The sequence below is a fragment of the Marmota flaviventris genome, chromosome 12 (assembly GCF_047511675.1).
Source record: "Marmota flaviventris isolate mMarFla1 chromosome 12, mMarFla1.hap1, whole genome shotgun sequence".
Taxonomy (NCBI): Eukaryota; Metazoa; Chordata; class Mammalia; order Rodentia; family Sciuridae; genus Marmota; species Marmota flaviventris.
The window spans coordinates 52,969,225-52,990,820 of NC_092509.1; the positions used below are offsets into that span (position 1 = coordinate 52,969,225).

At 36.6% G+C, this 21,596-nt stretch overlaps 1 protein-coding gene across 10 annotated transcripts in view; it reads left to right on the forward strand.

Moving 5' to 3' along the window:
* Sdccag8 (SHH signaling and ciliogenesis regulator SDCCAG8) overlaps positions 1 to 21,596 on the forward strand; it is a 232,075-nt gene that overhangs the window by 147,842 nt on the left and 62,637 nt on the right. For 8 of the 10 annotated variants that reach the window (XM_071599982.1, XM_027928673.2, XM_071599981.1 and 5 more), the window contains one exon: positions 2,929 to 3,060. The exons of 1 other annotated variant lie outside the window; for it this stretch is intronic. In XM_071599982.1, coding sequence (XP_071456083.1) covers positions 2,929 to 3,060 — 132 coding nt within the window. Of the gene's footprint in view, positions 1 to 2,928; positions 3,061 to 14,426; positions 14,512 to 21,596 lie in introns of those variants that run through there. One more of the 10 variants, XM_071599986.1, reaches the window with a different exon arrangement.

The window sequence follows — 21,596 nt, forward strand, 5'->3', positions numbered from 1 at the left end:
TTTTATATTGTAAAATCTTTTGTTGTTGTTGTTTTCTTCTTTTAAAAAGTGCCTTTTTGCTTGAAAAGCACCTGAGAATAGATTGTTCTTCTATGCCTTTTTGTGATCTGGTTAAAGATCTTTTTTCCTTTTGAAATTTATTTTATGAAATGATAGAATATACTAATTTTGGAAGAAGTACTAAATTAAAACTGCCTTCTAGATTCTTTTATATCATATGTGATTTTGAAAGGAGAAAAATAAGTTGTTATTAACTCATTTAGACTATTTCAAATATGAGTAAATTCTTATCTGGAAAAGCAAATGTAGATGAGTACTTGATCTGCGCTTGAAAATGAGATAATCCATGGTCTCATCTGTAATCTAATAGGAAAGGTGAGGTATACAGCACAATTCAAAAGGATAAATTACAAGCTAACATATGCATGAAGCCTAGAGATAATCTCAAAAAATATGCTGATTTATTGAGAACTGGAAGGTATTAATCTGGGCAAATTTCCTTTGGGCTGACATTTGAACCAGGATGAAAGCAAAGTAAGGATGAGGTGAATTAAAAGTGAGAGATTGTTCCATACATGTGAAATGAACAGTCTGAGATGAGGTTTCCCTTAGCAAATCCAAATCCTTTCCCGACCAGAAAAAAAAAAAAAAAAAGACTATTTCACCTAATGGAGGAATCCTTCCTTTGGAAGAAATTAATTTTGCACCAAAAGTCTGTAAACTTCAGGAAACAAACTAATTGTTAACCTGGAAAGTACAAATATTATAATATATAAGAATTTTAAAGTTCCAATTCTAACTGATAAGGTGCCACCTAGCAGGTGTGAGAAGATGGTGGCAGTGGGTAGTGACTTAAAATTTAATAAAATGAGGACAGGGATATAATTTTCCTTGAATATATGTCTTTTTTGATCTTCAAAGTTTGAAACTTGAGATCATCATCTAAGATGCTAAAAATAGCATATTTCCAGAAGTACATCAGTTATCAACAGATGATATATCTGTGATCCCAATGAAATTCTTTAAAGCAGAAAGGAAATTGGGATTATTGTACCTGATTTAGTGCAGTGGAGAAATGTGAATCTTAAGTCTTTACAGTGGGGGATCCCTGTGTACAAAATAAAGTGATCTGCTCTCAATTTCAGGAAAACTTGGAAGATAGGGGCTGAAACCAAAATTGACAATTCCACCTCCACCCTGTGCAGCCAGGTGACTGCCCCTCCTCCACACAGAAAACTAGGGTTTTCCTCTTTGAAGAGATTAAGCCCAAGAGCTCTGATTATAATAGGGCACTGAAGTTAGAATAGAGGGATTCAGAAAAGGTATGCATTTTGAAAGAGAAAATCTTCACCGCAATTTTCACCCAGTTCCCAAACCACAGAAGTCAAGGTTTCACACAAGAGCAAGAAACGCAAAGTTCCTTCTGTTGAGAAATAAAATGTCAATAGTGAAAAGAATGACATATTTATTAATGTTTGGGAGTCTCCTATGGGGAAAGATGGCTTGACACTCAATCAGCCTTTTCTAAAAGTACACTGGTTTGGAGAAAACAATTGTACACAAGTGTACATGTAATCATAATATACTATATTGGAATGCAAAGACCAATATTTAAGTAGTTTTTATAATGTTAATACTGATATTATTACTGAAATACTGGTGATTGCATTGGAAGCTGGGAAGGAGGCATATAAAGAGTCTCATCTTCATTTGTCGTAGGTCACTAGAAGTTTTTCTTTACTGATAAAACAAGAGTTATGGAATGAACACACCTACAAATATAGAGATAAACACCAGGAAAAAAAAAAAAAAAGAGCTTTACAAAAACTAATAGTATTCATCACTGCTTAGTTTGATTGAGAGGTCTCCGGGCAGGAGACTGCTGTTTCTCATTATTAGGCCACTTAGAACTTGTATTAATTAGGGTTCTTTAGAAAAACGGAACCCACAGGATATCTGTTGATCTACCAATCAGCAGATCAATCTAACTCTAAGTCAATCTAAATAATAGGAAAAAAAAAGGTTGATTGATTTAAGAAATTTGTTGCTACCATAGTTAATGGAGGCTAGGTAAGATTGCAATCTTCAGGATAGGCAGGCAGGATGGGGAGCCCAGGAAGAGATGTGGTTCACGTCTAGATGTCATCTGCTGGCAGAATTCTCTTGCTCCTGACAAGTCAGTCTTTGGAGGAGTCCTTTCCACATTATGGAGAATAATCTGCTTTATTCAAAGCCCACTGATTTAAATGAATCTCATCCACAAAATACCTTCACAAAAAATATCCAGAATAATGTTTGACCATATATCTCAATACTATGGTACAGTCTAGTTCATACATAAAATTAGCCATTGTAGAACTAGTTGATTTTTAACCGTATACCATTAAATTGGCTATGTTAACTAAAATAAACTTTTATAGAAATGAGGTATGGGATTACTTCTGGAACAGCTTGATAGCGGGGCTACAGGAAGCACTCAAGAAATATTTGTTTGATGAATTCTAGTCTTTTTTTAAAAAATATTTTTATTTGTAGATGGACACAATACTTTTATTTTATTTATTTTTATGTGGTTGCTGAGGATAGAACCAGTGCCTCACAGGCAAGTGGTCTACCTCTGAGTTACAACCCTAACTCCAAATTCTAGTCTTTTTATAAAGAGAGTTGATTATTATCACTTTTTCTTATTCCTTAGAGAAGCCATTTTATTGGAGTAAGTTATATTATTTCTGTAGAGACTTGAGTCTTTACAACGCATATATCCCCCACTAGCATTTTGAAATTTCTGAAGTATTTTATTTTACATCAAATAATTTTAATTACAAAGTTATGCTAAAGTATGATTTTTAAGATAATGTTAAGATTATACAATAAAAATATGCTTTATTTTTAAGAACATTTATTATTTCTGTGATTTTACCTCTTTAGATCTGAAATAGCTCAACTCAGTCAAGAAAAAAAATATACATACGACAAACTAGAAAAGTTACAGAGAAGAAATAATGAATTGGAGGAACAGTGTGTCCAGCATGGGATAGTACATGAGACAATGAAGCAGAGGTAATAAAAGTTTAATAGTATCTGATGTGCCATATTTTGGATGCGTTTGATTCACACAGAGGGGAATTTTGAAATATGACTCAAAATCTAATACTTCTGTGTATTTATGCTCCCTCAATTTAAGTTGCTCTTATAGAGAAGAAGAAACATTTCCTTATTACTATTCTCTATATACCTAGAATTAGATTTAATATAGAATAGTGGAGAAAATAGCCTTTAAAGCCTGAGTTGGTAATATTGTATTATGGAGAAAATTCAAAACACTTCTTCTAAAAATTAAGTTTTATATGCTTTTTATAAGATAAAGCATGTAGTAGTCCTAAAGACATTAAATATTTTATGAGAGGTTGTGTTCATAGTGTCTAGAATCAGGATTTGACTCTAAACCCTTTGCTTGTTTCTAGTGGTGTTACTTTAGGCAAGTCACTCAATCTATCAGAGGGTCTGTGTTTTCAACTCTGTATTGATGCTAAGAATGCCCACTTTGGTAAAAAATTTGAGTAAAGCATCTGACTCATAATAGCCACCAGTAAATGTCATCAGCAATTATTTTCTTCTTTTTCTGGGTGGAAAAAAAAAAAAAAAACAGCTCAAACAGATTAATGGATATTCTTAAAGTCACAGACTTCAAACTTGGATCTTGATCTTTTGACCCCAAACTTCTTCTTCTTCTTTTTTTTTGGACAGTATTGGAGTTTTATGTTTGCTTTCTTTTGTTTTTGATAGCAAACACAGATCCTTATTGTGTTTTATGATACCATTTCTAATTTCTGTGTGATACATGATTTCTCAAGAATAAAAATCTGGATATTGCATATCCAACAATAAGTTGGTTTCTGCAGATTTGGACTTTTATACAACAGTCAAATAACAACAGTAGTCAGCCTTCCAGTAAAGATCATTTTCTTGGTATCCAGCTCTCCATCGCTACCCCATCCCCCCAGCCACACCATGCCTTCTGTCTTTCAAAAATAGTTGATATAATTTAGAGAAAATTGGGGCTGGGGATGTGGCTGAAGCGGTAGCGCGCTCTCCTGGCATGCGTGCGGCCCAGGTTCGATCCTCAGCACCACATACAAACAAAGATGTTGTGTCCGCCGAAAACTAAAAAATAAATATTAAAAATTCTCTCTCTCTCTCTCTCCCTCCCTCTCTCACTCTATCTTTAAAAAAAAAATTAGAGAAAATTATCCTACCCCCTCCATAAACCCCTTTTATTTTTTAATTTAAAGTAAACATAGCATGGAGGGGTAAGATAATTTTATAGCTTTAATTGCTATATTGAATATATGAAAAGCAGTAAGAAAATAGTACCACTTTTAATCACTGAAATATTAAAGTACAGGTATATCTGCAAATAATCATTCTTTCTTTCACTTGTTAAAATAGTCACTTAAGCCTAGCTAGCCCCTGTTCTAGGCCAGGAGTCAGCAAACTTCCTATAAAGGTAGAATGAGTAATTATTTTAGGCTTTGCAGGTCACACAAGGTTTCTGTAATAGTGTTTTTTGTTTTGTTTTGTTTTTTAGACCCTTTAAAAGGTAAAGATCATTCTTAGCTAGAGAACAAGTCAGAACAAGCCAGACATTTGGGCCCATGGACCTTAGTTTTGCTCCTTTATGAGGCAACTAAAGCATATTTCTAATATTTATTTTAAAATTGCTATATTTCTTTACAGTTCACAAAATGTACTCATGCATATTATCTTATGTATCTTGAGGCAAACCTGTTATTATCATCTCAATTTCCAGATGGAGAACTAAGGTTCAGAAAGATAAATTTGCCAAGTAAAGGTCAGAGAGCAAATTAATGACTCATTCCTTCAACAAATATTTATTGATTGCTACTATGTGTAATGTTCTCTACCACGTGCTGATACTAAAATAGCAAAGTAGATATGAATTCCATTCTGGTGGAGCTTACATCTTTACAGGGAAGGTGAATATTGACAGAAGAATTTCATGAATATCAAATTAATTACAACAATGATTTCATAAAAAAGCAATATGCTGTGTGGTACAAGAACACTTAATAAATGGTCATATTCTGATTAGGAAAAATTTCAGTGAGAAAATAACACTTAAATGTGTAAAGGATGGGGTAGGGATTATTAGTCTTCTAAAAGAGGAATTGACAATCTTTGCCCCAGCCCATAACCTATTTTTATGGCCCAGAAACATACTCTTATTCATTGACCTGTTGCCTGTGGCTGCTTTTGTGCCACAATGTCAGGATGTCAGGGTTATAGTAGTTCAGTCAGTGAGTCTTCTTGGCCCACAAAACCTAATATATTTAGTTATCTGGTCCTCTCCTAAGAGAATTTGCCAATTAAAGACAACTATAAAACTGAAGATTCTGACATAGGAAAGCATGGTACTTTGGGGAAACAGAAAGAACTGTGTATTTATCATAAAGAGTGACATGTGATGAGGTTGGAGACCTACAGGCATGGCCTTTAAGTTTTTGTTGTAGACTTTTTATTTTATCCTGTTACTAATGGAAAGAAATAAAAAAATGTTTTTTAAAAATAGAGGTGAATGATGGGATCAGATTTGCATTTTAATAATAACCCAGAACAGATAATGGATTAGCGTAGAACCATAGTGATTATGTAAGATCAACTAGGGAGCTATTAGAGTTGTCAAGTGATGATGGTGGTGGTGGTGGCTTGGGCTTGATAATAATGGGGATGAAGAGAAGCAAATAGATTGGGAAATTACATAGGAGCTAGAATCCACAGGACTTAATTAATTGGCTCTTGGTTGTGGAGAAGGAGAGCATGTCAAGAACCTAGCATGAGCAAGGAGTGTCTAGTGATGTTACTTATTGAGAACTAAAGAACACTTCAAAGAAGTAGGTTTGTGGTTGAGATTGCCTGGGTTTGGAATAAGACCAAGTGTTAAGTTTTCACCATGTTGAATTCAATGTTCAAATGCATTGTTCAAATGGATATGTTGAATAAGCAGGTGGACTTAAAGGGGAAAACTAAGGATGTAGGTCTGGGCTGGTGATAGAAATCTCCTTTGGTCTCTGAAGGATATTCCAAACTTTGGGAATAAATAAGGTCACCAGAAATAAGCATAATAAGAAGAAAGAAGGATTTATTGATCCCAAGAAACACCAACACTTTTAAAGCTAAGGTAAACATTGAAAGAAGAGATTGAGACAAAGCAACCTGAAGAATAATTAAAAACTTAAAGAGCTTGTTGTCACACATATGAAAGGATGGAGGGAACTGTGACCACCGACAGAAAAGGCCCAGTGGCCCGCGGAGGGGCAGAGCTTCCAATCACTCCTGTAAGGTAGGCGGGCCTGCGACCCACCGGCAGAAGAGGAGCAGCGGCCTGCTGAGAGGCAGAGCCGCCCCCTCCCCCTGCGCCGACAAGGTAGACGGAACTGTGACCACCCACAGAGCAGGCCCAGCGGCCTGCTGAGGGGCAGAGCCGCCCCCCACCCCCCGCGCCTGCAAGGTAAGCGGAACTGTGACCACCAACAGAAAAGGCCCAGTGGCCCGCGGAGGGGCAGAGCTTCCAATCACTCCTGCAAGGTAGGCGGGCCTGCGACCCACCGGCAGAAGAGGAGCAGCGGCCTGCTGAGAGGCAGAACCACCCCTCCCCCCGCGCCTGCAAGGTAGACGGAACTGTGACCACCAACAGAAGAGGCCAGACCTGCAACCGACAGACAGAACAGGCCCAGTGGCCTGAGGAAGGGTAGAGCCGCCCCCCCCCCCCGTGCCTGCAAGGTAGGCGGACCTGCGACCCACTGGCAGAACAGCCCCAGAGGCCTGCAGAGGGGCAGTGCCGCTGCCTGCGCCTGCAAAGTAGGCAGAACTGCGACCACCGACAGGACAAGCCTAGCGGCCCGCAGAGGGACAGAGCTACCGCCCGCGCCTGCAAGGTAGGCGGACCTGCTACAGACCGGCAGAGCAGGCCCAGCGGCCTGCCGGCGTGGTAGGCACATTGCCCCAATTGGAGGAGGGGCAGAACCGCCGCCCGCGCCTGCGAGGGAGACTTTGCAACTATACAAGACCAATATAAATATATAGGGGGGAAATTCAATAGCACAACAGTTTCACCAAGTAGAAAGGAACGCGAACAGTATGAAGAGACAAGGAAAGAAAGGACCACAAGCAATGCAGGTCAACTCAACGTTAGAAGAGGTAATAGCTGCAGCAGATGGAATGTCAGATAAAGAATTCAGGATATACATGTTTCAGATGATCTGGAGTCTCAAGGAACACATCAGACAGCAAAATCAGACAATGAAAGATCACTTCAACAATGAATTACATAAACAAATCCAAGAAGCAAAAGATCAACTATACAGGGAGATAGAGGTTATAAAAAACAAACAAACAGAAATCCTAGAAATGCAGGAAGCAATAAACCAACTTAAAAACTCAATTGAGAATACTACCAGCAGAGTAGAACACTTAGAAGATAGAACATCAGACAATGAAGATAAAGTATTTCAACTTGAAAAGAACATAGACAGCTCAGCAAGACTGTTAAGAAACCATGAGCAGAACATCCAAGAAATATGGGATAACATCAAGAGACCAAATTTAAGAGTCATTGGGATACAGGAAGGGACAGAGTTTCAAACCAAAGGAATGAGCAATTTATTCAATGAAATAATATGAGAAAACTTCCCAGACTTGAAGAATGAGACAGAATCCCAAATCCTAGAAGCCTACAGGACGCCGAATGTGCAAAATCATAAGAGACCCACACCTAGACACATTATAATGAAGATGCCCAACATACAGAATAAGGAGAGAATTTTGAAAGCTACAAGAGAAAGGAAGCAGATCACATTTAGGGGTAAGCCAATCAGGATAACAGCTGATCTTTCAACACAGACTCTGAAAGCTAGAAGATCCTGGAATAACATATTTCAAACACTGAAAGAAAATGGGTTCCAAACAAGAATTGTGTTTCCAGCGAAATTAAGCTTCAGGATGGAAGATGAAATTAAAACCTTCCACAATAAACAAAAGTTAAAAGAATTTGCAGCTAGAAAACCATCTCTTCAAAACATCCTTGGCAAAACATTACAGGAAGAGGAAATGGAAAATAACAATGAAAACCAACAGTGGGAGGTAGGACAGTAAAGGGGGGAAAAATAATCAAAGAGGAAAACAAACCATGTTTAGTAACATAAATAAACAAATATGGCTGGAAGAACAACCCATATCTCAATAATAACCCTAAATGTTAATGGCTTAAACTCACCAATCAAGAGACACAGGCTAGTAGAATGGATCACAAAACTAGACCCAACAATATGCTGCCTACAGGAGATGCATTTGATAGGAAAAGACATACATAGGCTGAAGGTGAAAGGTTGGGAAAAATCATATCACTCATATGGACTTCGGAAACAAGCAGGAGTGTCCATACTCATATCAAATAAAATAGATTTCAAGCCCACATTAATCAAAAGGGATAAAGAGGGACACTACATACTGCTTAAGGGAACCATACACCAACAAGACATAACAATCATAAATATATATGCCCCAAACAATGGTGCAGCTATGTTCATCAAACAAACTCTTCTCAAGTTCAAGAGTCTAATAGACCACCATATAATAATCATGGGAGACTTCAACACACCTCTCTCGCCACTGGACAGATCTTCCAAACAAAAGTTGAATAAGGAAACTATAGAACTCAATAACACAATTAATAACCTAGACTTAATTGACATATATAGAATATACCACCCAACATCAAGCAGTTACATTTTTTTCTCAGCAGCACATGGATCCTTCTCAAAAATAGATCATATATTATGTCACAGGGAAACTCTTAGACAATATAAAGGAGTAGAGGTAATACCATGCATCCTATCTGATCATAATGGAATGGAACTGAAAATCAACGATAAAAGAAGGAAGGAAAAAGAATACATCACTTGGAGAATGAACAATAGGTTACTGAATGATCAATGGGTTATAGAAGACATCAAGGAGGAAATTAAAAAATTCTTAGAGATTAATGAAAACACAGACACAACATATCGGAATCTATGGGACACATTGAAAGCAGTTCTAAGAGGAAAATTCATTGCTTGGAGTTCATTCCTTAAAAAAAGAAAAAACCAACAAATAAATGATCTCATACTTCATCTCAAAATCCTAGAAAAAGAAGAGCAAAACAACAGCAAAAGAAGTAGAAGGCAAGAAATAATTAAAATCAGAGCTGAAATTAATGAAATCGAAACAAAAGAAACAATTGAAAAAATTGACAAAACTAAAAGTTGGTTCTTTGAAAAACTAAACAAAATTGACAGACCCTTAGCCATGCTAGCGAAGACAAGAAGAGAGAGAACTCAAATTACTAGCATACGGGATAAAAAAGGCAATATCACAACAGACACTTCAGATATACAGAAGATAATCAAAAATTATTTTGAATCCTTATACTCCAATAAATTAGAAGATAGTGAAGGCATAGATAAATTTCTTAAGTCATATGATCTGCCCAGATTGAGTCAGGAGGATATAGACAACCTAAACAGACCAATATCAATTGAGGAAATAGAAGAAACCATCAAAAGACTACCAACTAAGAAAAGCCCAGGGCCGGATGGGTATACAGCAGAGTTTTACAAAACCTTTAAAGAGGAACTAATACCAATACTTTTCAAGCTACTTCAGGAAATAGAAAAAGAGGGAGAACTTCCAAATTCATTCTACAATGCCAACATCACCCTGATACCTAAACCAGACAAAGACACTTCAAAGAAAGAAAACTACAGACCAATATCTCTAATGAACCTAGATGCAAAAATCCTCAATAAAATTCTGGCAAATCGGATACAAAAACATATCAAAAAAATTGTGCACCATAATCAAGTAGGATTCATCCCTGGGATGCAAGGCTGGTTCAATATACGGAAATCAATAAATGTTATTCACCACATCAATAGACTTAAAAATAAGAACCATATGATCATCTCGATAGATGCGGAAAAAGCATTCGACAAAGTACAGCATCCCTTTATGTTCAAAACTCTAGAAAAACTAGGGATAACAGGAACATACCTCAATATTGTAAAAGCAATCTATGCTAAGCCTCAGGCTAGCATCATTCTGAATGGAGAAAAATTTAAGGCATTCCCTCTAAAATCTGGAACAAGACAGGGATGCCCTCTCTCACCACTTCTGTTCAACATAGTTCTCGAAACACTGGCCAGAGCAATTAGACAGACGAAAGAAATTAAAGGCATCAAAATAGGAAAAGAAGACCTTAATTTATCACTATTTGCAGGTAACATGATTCTATACCTAGCAGACCCAAAAGGGTCTACAAAGAAACTATTAGAGCTAATAAATGAATTCAGCAAAGTGGCAGGATATAAAATCAACACGCATAAATCAAAGGCATTCCTGTATATCAGCGACAAATCCTCTGAAATGGAAATGAGGACAACCACTCCATTCACAATATCTTCAAAAAAAATAAAATACTTGGGAATCAACCTAACAAAAGAGGTGAAAGACTTATACAATGAAAACTACAGAACCCTAAAGAGAGAAATAGAAGAAGATCTTAGAAGATGGAAAAATATACCCTGTTCATGGATAGGCAGAACTAACATCATCAAAATGGCGATATTACCAAAAGTTCTCTATAGGTTTAATGCAATGCCAATCAAAATCCCAACGGCATTTCTTGTAGAAATAGAGAAAGCAATCATGAAATTCATATGGAAAAATAAACGACCCAGAATAGCAAAAACAATGCTAAGCAGGAAGTGTGTATCAGGCGGTATAGCGATACCAGACTTCAAACTATACTACAGAGCAATACTAACAAAAACAGCATGGTACTGGTACCAAAACAGGCGGGTGGACCAATGGTACAGAATAGAGGACACAGAAACCAACCCACAAAACTACAACTATCTTATATTTGATAAAGGGGCTAAAAGCATGCAATGGAGAAAGGATAGCATCTTCAACAAATGGTGCTGGGAAAACTGGAAATCCATATGCAACAAAATGAAACTGAATCCCTTTCTCTTGCCATGCACAAAAGTTAATTCAAAATGGATCAAGGAGCTTGATATCAAATCAGAGACATGCCGTCTGATAGAAGAAAAAGTTGGCTACGATCTACATACTGTGGGGTCGGGCTCCAAATTCCTCAATAGGACACCCATAGCACAAAAGTTAATAACTAGAATCAACAAATGGGACTTACTCAAACTGAAAAGTTTTTTCTCGGCAAAAGAAACAATAAGAGAGGTAAATAGAGAGCCTACATCCTGGGAACAAATCTTTACTCCTCACACTTCAGATAGAGCCCTAATATCCAGAGTATACAAAGAACTCAAAAAATTAGACAATAAGAGAACAAACAACCCAATCAACAAATGGGCCAAGGACCTGAACAGACACTTTTCAGAGGAGGACATACAATCAATCAACAAGTACATGAAAAAATGCTCACCATCTCTAGCAGTCAGAGAAATGCAAATCAAAACCACCCTAAGATACCATCTCACTCCAGTAAGATTGGCAGCCATTATGAAGTCAAACAACAACAAGTGCTGGCGAGGATGTGGGGAAAAGGGTACACTTGTACATTGCTGGTTGGACTGCAAATTGGTGCAGCCAATTTGGAAAGCAGTATGGAGATTTCTTGGAAAGCTGGGAATGGAGCCACCATTTGACCCAGCTATTCCCCTTCTCTGTCTATTCCCTAAAGACCTAAAAAGAGCATGCTACAGGGACACTGCTACATCGATGTTCATAGCAGCACAATTTACAATAGCAAGACTGTGGAACCAACCTAGATGCCCTTCAATAGACGAATGGATAAAAAAAATGTGGCCTCCAAGTTCAACATTCCGTTGAACACTAGTGTGATCTCATCTGCTCTGTACTGTGTTACCAACCCCCAGCAATCCTATGTGTTGTGTCAGTTATATAGTTCTGCATAGTTCTTTTCCTTTTATGTAGTAATGTATTCTTTAAATGATATATGTATATAAATCATTGTCTAGAGTCTTAAAGCTTCTGATTTCAATGTAACAAACTCATAATGAATTTAAATTTGAATATTATCCTGTAAACAAGCCTCAGGATGATCTTTACCAAATCCACACATTTTATTTTTTAAAGAATAATTTATCTTTTTAAATTTTTTTTTTACTTACCAGTGGACCTTTTATTTATTTATATGTGGTGCTGAGAATCAAACCAAGTGCCTCATACATGCTAGGCAAACACTCTACCACTGAACTACAATCCCAGCCCCAATAATTTATTCTGCAAGAGCCAGTATTAAAATACAAAATACATATTGACTTTTTTATAATTTGACATTTTAATTTTGAAATTAAGACTTTAGTTTAAGACTAAGATATTTAGTTTCAAAAATAATGCTTGAAAATAGAAGGCTGACACCTTAACCTATATTTTATAATTTAATAACAAAAAGAGAAAGCCACAAGAGTAGCAGCTGAATTAAACATTCAAAAAACAAAAAAATTATAAAAGCATAACAGAGCTATTTTTGTTTTAATTCTATAATATGGGTTTAATTTAAAATCTACTTTTGAATGATAAAACATTTATGCTATTGGTCAGTTATATGTTTTTCTTAACACTATTAACACAGAAAGGACTTAATTTATTAAATGAAATTGTGGCATTATTTACTAAATAGGAAAGTTACTTTCAAAATAAATATCAAATTACAATCTTTATATTTATCCTTATTTTAAGTAAAATTATTTTACTAAATTTTCCTCTTTATCATATATAATAATGAAGTGATTTAATAAATTTCTAAGGGAGTTCATAGAATTGTTTCTATGAAAGGGGTTCCAGAATGAATAGGAATTTGGAGATGCTGGTAGAGAAAGGCAATGATACAAGATTACTGAAAACAGAGATGGGTTGGGACACCAAGCATTGAGCCAGGGATTAATCTTGGAATAGGAGAGGAGCATCTCTTACACTGCAGCAGGCAAAAAAGAGAATATGAGCTTATACTATAAGTAGAGACCAGAGGTAGCATATTCTGTGTTTACTAGGCATCTGTTTGGTGCCTGTTTGGACAGGGGATTCAAAGATGAAAAGACTCTACTCTGCCTCACTACCATGGTTACAGACGTCCTCTCTATCTGGGCTGGTGTGTTAACTTTCTAACAGAAGTATGTGTTTCACTATAACACATACTTCTGTTAATTGGCTCACAAAGAGAAAAGGTTTATTTTGGCTCATAGTTTTAAGAGGCTTCTGTCCATAATAGATTGACCCTGTTGTTTTGGACCTGTGGTGGCTCATTAGGGAGAAAATGCATGGCAGAGCAAAACTGTTCATCTCATGGCTGGAAAATGAAAAACAGAGAGGAAGAGAAAGAGACTGGGGATATGCTTTCCCCTTCATGGACACAGTCCAGTGACCTAAAGACCTCTTACCAGGCCCCACCTTTTAAAGTTCTACCACCCCCTAGTGGTGCCAAGCTGAGGACCAAGTCTTTAACACATGTACCCCTGGGGGGCAGCTGGTAAAGGCATCATGAGTTTGTAGTGCAGAGTAGCTGTAACACTACCTGCCATCTCCTGGGAGGTCACTCTGGGCTGTTCCCATGCCTCCAGAAACCCCAGAGGCAAAGAGAAAGAATGTCCTTGAGGACTAGCCTCACTTAGCAGCTTGGGCAGGAGTTGATTGTCCTGGGTTTTTGTTTTTTGTTTTTTTCTCTCTGATTTATATAAACCAAAATCATTGCTGATATTAGATTTGGATATAGTTTCAAAACTTCCCCCATCCTTGAGGAATTTTCTTGAGTTGGATATTTCTCATTTAGAAGAGCTATCAAGCTCCCTGAGTAGTGACAGCTAGATGACATATCCAAAATTATAGGTCTTGTCATCAATTCTTATGGACAATTTAAAAGCCTATTAATTGATTATTAAATGATGAAATTTAGTTTTTATGAATCAAAACAACTTACTAAGAATGATAATATATTATTCTGCTGGCTGCTTCTTTGCCTTGTAGAACCCCCTGGGATATAGTATAAACTCTGATAGTGTGACTTCCAGTGATCTGGGGGGAAGGACATTTACTTGTTACTGTGTTATCAGTGTTGTACTGAGGTCAAATTTTGGTTTTCAAATGCTATTATTCTTGCTTTTAATTATAAATTGCTGTTGATTTAGCTTCATCATCATAATAATTGAGTTTGTTTGGGGTTGTTTTGTTAACCCCCTCCAGTGCAGCATTGTAATGGTTTCCCACAAACTCCATTTCAAGTACTCTATGAATTGTAATTCAGAAGTAAATAATCTGTATCTCTTTTGCTAAAGCAGATGGATATATAATCCTCACCTCCTATCTTCCAGGTCACCACTGATTTCCTGTAGAAAAGGACTCCTTTGGTGATGTGCTGTTTGCAAATCTGTGTGTTTCGTTGTTGTTTAATAAATGATGACAGACTATTAAAAGTAAATCAACAAAATTCTGGGGTTATTTTAGATTTATGTGCCATTATTTACAATATAAAATCATGTTATTTTTACTAACAAAATGGCAAGTGATTCATAGATAGCTATTTGTTTATTTTGGACATATTCTTTATATTAGAGTTTGTTTCACTGACCTTGGAAATATGTGGATTATGTAGGCTGCATCACCTGTGGAATCTAACACCAAACCACCTGAGAATATTATGTAGAAGAAAGGAAGAATATATGATAACCATGAACAGTTTGGCAAACTTTTACCTATTCACCCAAATTATACCAATGTTATAAACCAGTTGGGGTTAATAAGCAATCCCTTTAAAGTTCATTGTTTTATGCACTTCTAATAAATCCCTAAGAGTACTTAAAGCCACATTTTATTTTATTGGGAAGACCTGAAGTCAGATTGCTGCCCTCCAAATAACACAGAAGGTTTCTACCTGTTGGGAGCTAGAATTTTGGTCTGGGAGTAGAGAAGAAATTATTCAAAACAGCCTGTGCAGTTACTGTAGATGGAACAGACAGATGCTATAATAACTGATCACCTGAGAAAATATTAAGTGAAAAACTGACCCAATAAGAGAAACTTAGGAAAATGTCAAAGCCGTATTTTTGTAATTTATACTTTTGCCCATGATAGGCCAGTCCTGGGGTGGGGGGGGAGACTGTCTTTTACTTTTTATCAAATATTTACTGAGCGCTTATTTGTGTTATTTGCTCTCTGCCACTATAATGAAATACCTGAAATAATTAACTTATAAAGAGAAGAGGTTTATTTTGGCTCGTATTTTTGGAGGTTCCAGTCCATAATTAATTGGACCCATTGTTCAGGATTTCACAGTGCCCTTCACAGGTAAATCCCCAATAACCTCCTTTTTAAATATCTTTATTTTTGCTTATTTATTTTTTTTTAATGTGGAGCTGAGGATCAAACCCAGGGCCTCAGTCATATGGGGTAAACACTCTACCACTGAGCTACAACTCCAGCCCCTTGAGTCCTCTACTTTTAAGACCTCAGATGCAAAATAGAGAGATAGTATGTGTCATAATTAAGAGCATGCACCCTAGAACTAGAGTCTCTGGATTTTCCTCTGTTTACTACTTTCTAGCCATGTGATCATGAGCAAATTTCTTCATCTTAAACTTAATTTCCTCACTTTTTATTCCTGTGAAATGTTACCTTGTAGGGTTGTGAGAATTACCTAAAATAACCCATAAAAGTCTTTAGAACAGTGATTGGCACAGAGGTAGTGCTCATCCAGTGTTTTGTACTATTCATTCACTATCCTTCATTCAACATAGTGATCAGGCCTTTAATACACATTGGGCTCTGTTTTCCATTCTAGGGTGTAGCAGGAACTTCAGAGGCTTGCATTCTAGAGAGTTGTTCATTTACAATATGGGTTAAATTGGCTCTTATGAATTTGTGAACCACAATGCCATGTTTACATAACATTATTTCTAAGAGAAAATGCCTTATGGATTTTTAACATCTGATTTATGGAACAACATTTTGGACCATAACTCGATACATGCCTGTGATGTTCTAAGAGAGATTGTATGTGTACATCTATATGTATTCTATTTGTATTTAGTGTTTGTAAGTTCTCTGTGTAAGCCCCAAATAAGATTTAAAGGGGGATGCATATACCTAGTTGTTTTTAAAAATCATATTTTAGCATAGTTAGGAATTAAGAGCACTTTTTAAAAGATGTTTATTTTATTATTTTAGAGCAGTTTTAGGTTCACAGCAAAATTGTTGGAAAAATACAAAGATTTCCTATATGCCTCCAGTTCTCACACATGCATAACCTCTCCCATGGTCAGTGTCCCCCAATTATACAGTTATTGCAATTGATAAAACTACATTGGCACATCATAATCACCCCAAATCCATGATTTACTCTCGTCCTCGTCCCACACAGGTGGTAGAACTGGGGTTCCCCTTGGTGGAATGGGCTGGTTGAGAAATAAAAGCTGGGAAAAATAGAACGACCAAAAAAAAAAAAAAACCAGGGCACAGAAAAGAATTTTAAAAAGCAGGGGTGGGACTGGCAAGCCAATCATACTGATCAAGCTTCTATACTCTGGCAAAATGGAGTCTGCACCTGCTTTATTTATACTGGGAGACATCATAGGCCTTCCATAAAATGCTCTTCTCCAAAAAATATTAAAGGCAGGCATCCCAGTTCCCAACAGGTTATGCCCATCTCTGGAGTGGTCATGAGAGATCTTCCTAGCAGAGTGAAGATAAAGGTCATGTGCCTTGGGCAATCTATTGCATGGGAGAGCCAGGGATAGTTCCCAAGGTTAAACTTAAATTCTCCCTGGCTACTTGCCAAGAGAAGATCCTCATGTGTTTTTCACGGTGGTTCCCCGCAATTTACATTAGGTTTCACCTTGGTTTTGTATATTCTCTGGGTTTAGATGAATATACAATGATATAATCTACCATTGTAGTATCATCCAAAGTATTTTCACTGTCCTGTAAATTTTCTGTGCACAGCCTATTTATCCCTCATCCATACCATTTCCTGTCAAACACTTATCTTTCTACTGCCTCCATAGTTTTGCCTTTTTCAGAATGTCTTATGGTTGGAATTACACTGTCTGTAGCCTTTTTAGATTGGTTTCTTTCTCTTAGTAATATGCACTTTAGTTTCCTTTTCATGGCTTGATAGCTTGTTTCTTTTTAATTCACTTGGTCCTATGGCAATCTCAGTTTTCTGTGTAAGCACAAAATGATGGATGCAGACCTCAACAGATTCAGTGAATCTGTTTATTCATTTGCAGACTTGGGCACCTAGGGGCGCATTTTCTGGATGCAAAAATGGCCTGCAGTTCCAGAGGGGATTTTAGTTTTATAGGGTACAATGAGGGTGGTTTAATCATAGGAAACTCTGGACATGCTGATGGGACAGTCAAAGGGCTGGTTGTGCAGGTTAAAACTTTAACCCAGAGAGGCAGTTGTATAAAGGTTGAAACTCATTGTTACCTGGAGAGATAGGAACCCAGATCCTGAGAGATGAATACTCAAATCTCATGTATTGCTTTTCTTTCTCTGGAATTCATTGTTTCCCAAAATTTTGATACTTACTGTGCCTCTTTTAGGACTAATTTGCAATGGGGGAAGGTCAAAGTCCAGAGCCCAGCATTCACTAAAGGCCCCTTCCTTCAGAGCCCATTGTTACCAAGGATATACTACTGGGAGAGGTTTAATGTTTGGCCAATTTCCCTCCCTCCTCCGATCCACACTGTCCCTCTGTTTTTCCTAGTAGCTGTCTTGTGGGAATATTATTTTCCATAACCCTTCATTCTAGCTCATGAAAAATTATAATGTTGGAGATTCTTAAACTTTTTCTCATTATTAAGAGTGGGAGTGAGTAGTGTGTGTGTGTGTGTGTGTGTGTGTGTGCCTTTCCACATTCCTAAGAGGAGAAATCCTCATTTGTTAGATGTGGAGGATTCTTTCTCTTGAATTGTAAAAATATTTATTTTGAATACTGGGGGAAGGCCACCTTTGAAGGGATTTCCCTAATAGCTTTATACTTATCATGACCCATCCTTAACTTTTTAATTTGTTTAAGATACCTAACTTAATGACCTTTTCACCAGTCATTTTGCTTACATTAGCAGACTACTTCCATCCCTATCACTTATTTCTCTAGTTTGTATCTTCCTCTTTTAAGATTTAAGTGGTTGATTTCAACGAAGATTTCCCCAATTTCTTCATTCCTATTGTCTTAGAACTTAAGCAAGTACTAAGTGCCACAGTTTATTTTGGAGGGAGTGAATCAAAGGTGGGACCTGGAAAAATAGAAAATAATGCAAGATAATGTGTTACCACATAGTGATTACTTATCATAGGCCACAGAACTAAGGCCTTACAGTTTCTGGAAAGGCTGTATCAGAAACTGTGCTCCAAACTAGAGGGGAAAAAAGAAGAGGATTTTTATTTGCTTAGTTTTCTTCCATTTCATGGGTCCCAAGTTTCCCCATGAGAGATAATTCCCAGCACTGTGACAGCCAAATCCTGGAAAGTAGGATTTGGTATACCACTGGACTCCAAGTGACAGGAGGAGCCCAAGACTTGAATTGTGCATACTTATCCCAGGTAGCAGAAGCAAGAAAGCCACCATGGAATCAGTGAGCTTAACATCAGCAGCGAAGAATTGAAGGCCCAGGAGAGGTCAGCACTAAGCAAATCTGATACACCTGTCTTGACTTCTCAGCGCAAGCAAGCCTACATACTACATAGTCCATGCCTAGACTTGTACTTGGTACAAACTACCTGACAAATTCCAGTCAGATTATTCTCTACAAGATTTCTGAGCAATCAGTATTTATTTCTATTTTTTTATTATGAGTTTACTTCTACCATTTATATTACAAACTTATTGCAAGTATGTCTTCTGTGGAACCGTAGCAAGTTATAAAAATGAAAAAACCTTGGATAGGGAGCAAAAACTCTGAGTTTGTGGGCCTGTTAACCACATTGATTTTGAACAAGTCAGATTCACATTCAGTCTCAACTTCTGTATCTATAAAATAGGGATTAAAAACTGTGCAGAATAGTTATAAGGTCAAATCAGATGATGTGTGTGAAAAGTATTGAAAAACCATGTGTTAAAAATTATTATATTTATATAACAATAGTATTATATAAATTTATATAATAATAATATTATTATGTTCAACTGAGAGCACCATAGAATCACATTATCTCTTGGGTAGATGCAAGGGCATCAAATAAATTTATAAGAGTAAACAGTAACTCAGCAGTCAAGCAGAACAAGAAGTAACATGAGCAGCATAAAAAAGCAAGGAAGAAAAGGGGTACAAACAATGAAGGACAGCCTAAATATTCAGGAGGACCTAGAGTCATCAGAAAAATGTTCATATAAAGAACTCAAGGAACACCTTAGACAGATGGAATGGAACCTTAAAGAGGATACGAGACAACAAATCCAAACAGTGAAAGAACACTTTGAAAATCAATTACATAAACAGATAAAAGAAGAAGTTAAGCATCTTTATCAGGAGATAGAGATTATAAAAAAAAAATCAAACAATAATTCTAGAAATGAAGGAAACGATAAACCAAATTAAAAACTCAATTGAGAGTATCACTAACAGAGTGGAGCAAGTAGAAGCCAGAACGTCAGATAATGAAGACAAAATATATCATCTTGAAAAGAGCCTAGCCAACTCAGAAAGGCTGGTTAAAAATCACGAGAGAAACATCCAAGAGATATGGGATAACATAATAAAACCAAACCTACGAGTCATCGGGATAGAAGAAGGTACAGAGATTCAAACCAAGGGAATGAGTAGCCTGCTGAATGAAATAATTACAGAAAACTTTCCAGAAATAAAAAAGGGAACGGATATACAAATTTTAGATGCATACAGGACACCGAGCACACAAAATCACAGTAGACCAACGTCAAGACACATTGTTATGAAGATATCCAATATACAGAACAAAGAGAAAATATTAAAAGCTACAAGAGAAAGGAGGCAGATTACATTCAGGGGTAAACCAATGAGGTTAACAACGGATTTTTCATCACAGACGCTGAAAGCGAGAAGATCCTGGAACAACGTATTTCAAACACTGAAAGACAATGGATGCCAACCAAGAATTCTGTATCCAGCAAAATTAAGCTTCAGGTATGACAACAAAATAAAAATCTTTCATGATAAACAAAAGCTAAAAGAATTTGCAGCCAGAAAACCAGCATTGCAAAGCATCTTGAGCAAAACACTACACGAGGAAGAAATGAAAAACAATAACCAAAACCATCAGTGGGAAGTGCCTCTATAAAAACAGAGGGCGGGGGGAAAGCTAACCATGGAGAAACAAACTAAATTAAATAAAAAAAAAAAAAGAAGATAAATAATCAAACATGGCTGGAAGTACAAACCATATATCAATAGTAACTCTAAACGTTAATGGCTTAAACTCTCCAATAAAGCGACATAGGCTGGTAACATGGATTAAAAAAACAAATCCAACAATATGCTGCCTCCAGGAGACACATCTGATTGGAAAAGACATACACAGGCTGAAGGTGAAAGGTTGGGAAAAAATATACCACGCACACGGTCCTCGTAAGCAAGCAGGGGTGGCCATCCTCATATCGAATAAAATCGACTTCAAGACTAAGTTAATCAAAAGGGATAAGGAAGGACATTATATACTGTTAAAAGGAACCATTCACCAACAAGACATAACAATTATCAATATTTATGCACCAAATAATGGTGCTGTGACGTTCATAAAACAAATTCTCCTCAAGTTCAAGAATCAAATAGACCACAACACAGTAATTCTGGGTGACTTCAACACACCTCTCTCACCATTTGACAGATCCTCCAAACAAAAGTTGAATAAAGAAACTATAGAACTCAATATCACAATCAACAACCTAGACTTAACTGACATATATAGAATATATCAACCATCATCAAGTGGATATACTTTTTTCTTAGCAGCACATGGATCCTTCTCAAAAATAGACCATATATTATGCCATAGGGCAACCCTCAGTAAAGATAATCCCATGCATTTTATCTGATCATAATGGAATGAAACTGGAAATCAATGATAAAAGAAGGAAGGGAAAATTCTACATCACATGGAAAATAAACAATATGTTACTGAATGATCAATGGGTTACAGAAGACATAAAGGAGGAAATCAAAAAATTCTTAGAGATAAATGAAAATACAGACACAACATATTGGAATCTATGGGACACAATGAAAGCAGTTTTAAGAGGGAAATTCATCGCCTGGAGGTCATTCCTCAAAAAAAGGAAAAACCAACAAATAAATGAGCTCACACTTCATCTCAAAGCCCTAGAAAAGGAAGAGCAAAACAACAGCAAATGTAGCAGAAGGCAAGAAATAATTAAAATCAGAGCGGAAATCAACGAAATTGAAACAAAAGAAACTATTGAAAAAATTAACAAAACTAAAAGTTGGTTCTTTGAAAAAATAAATAAGATCGACAGACCCTTAGCCATGCTAACGAAGAGAAGAAGA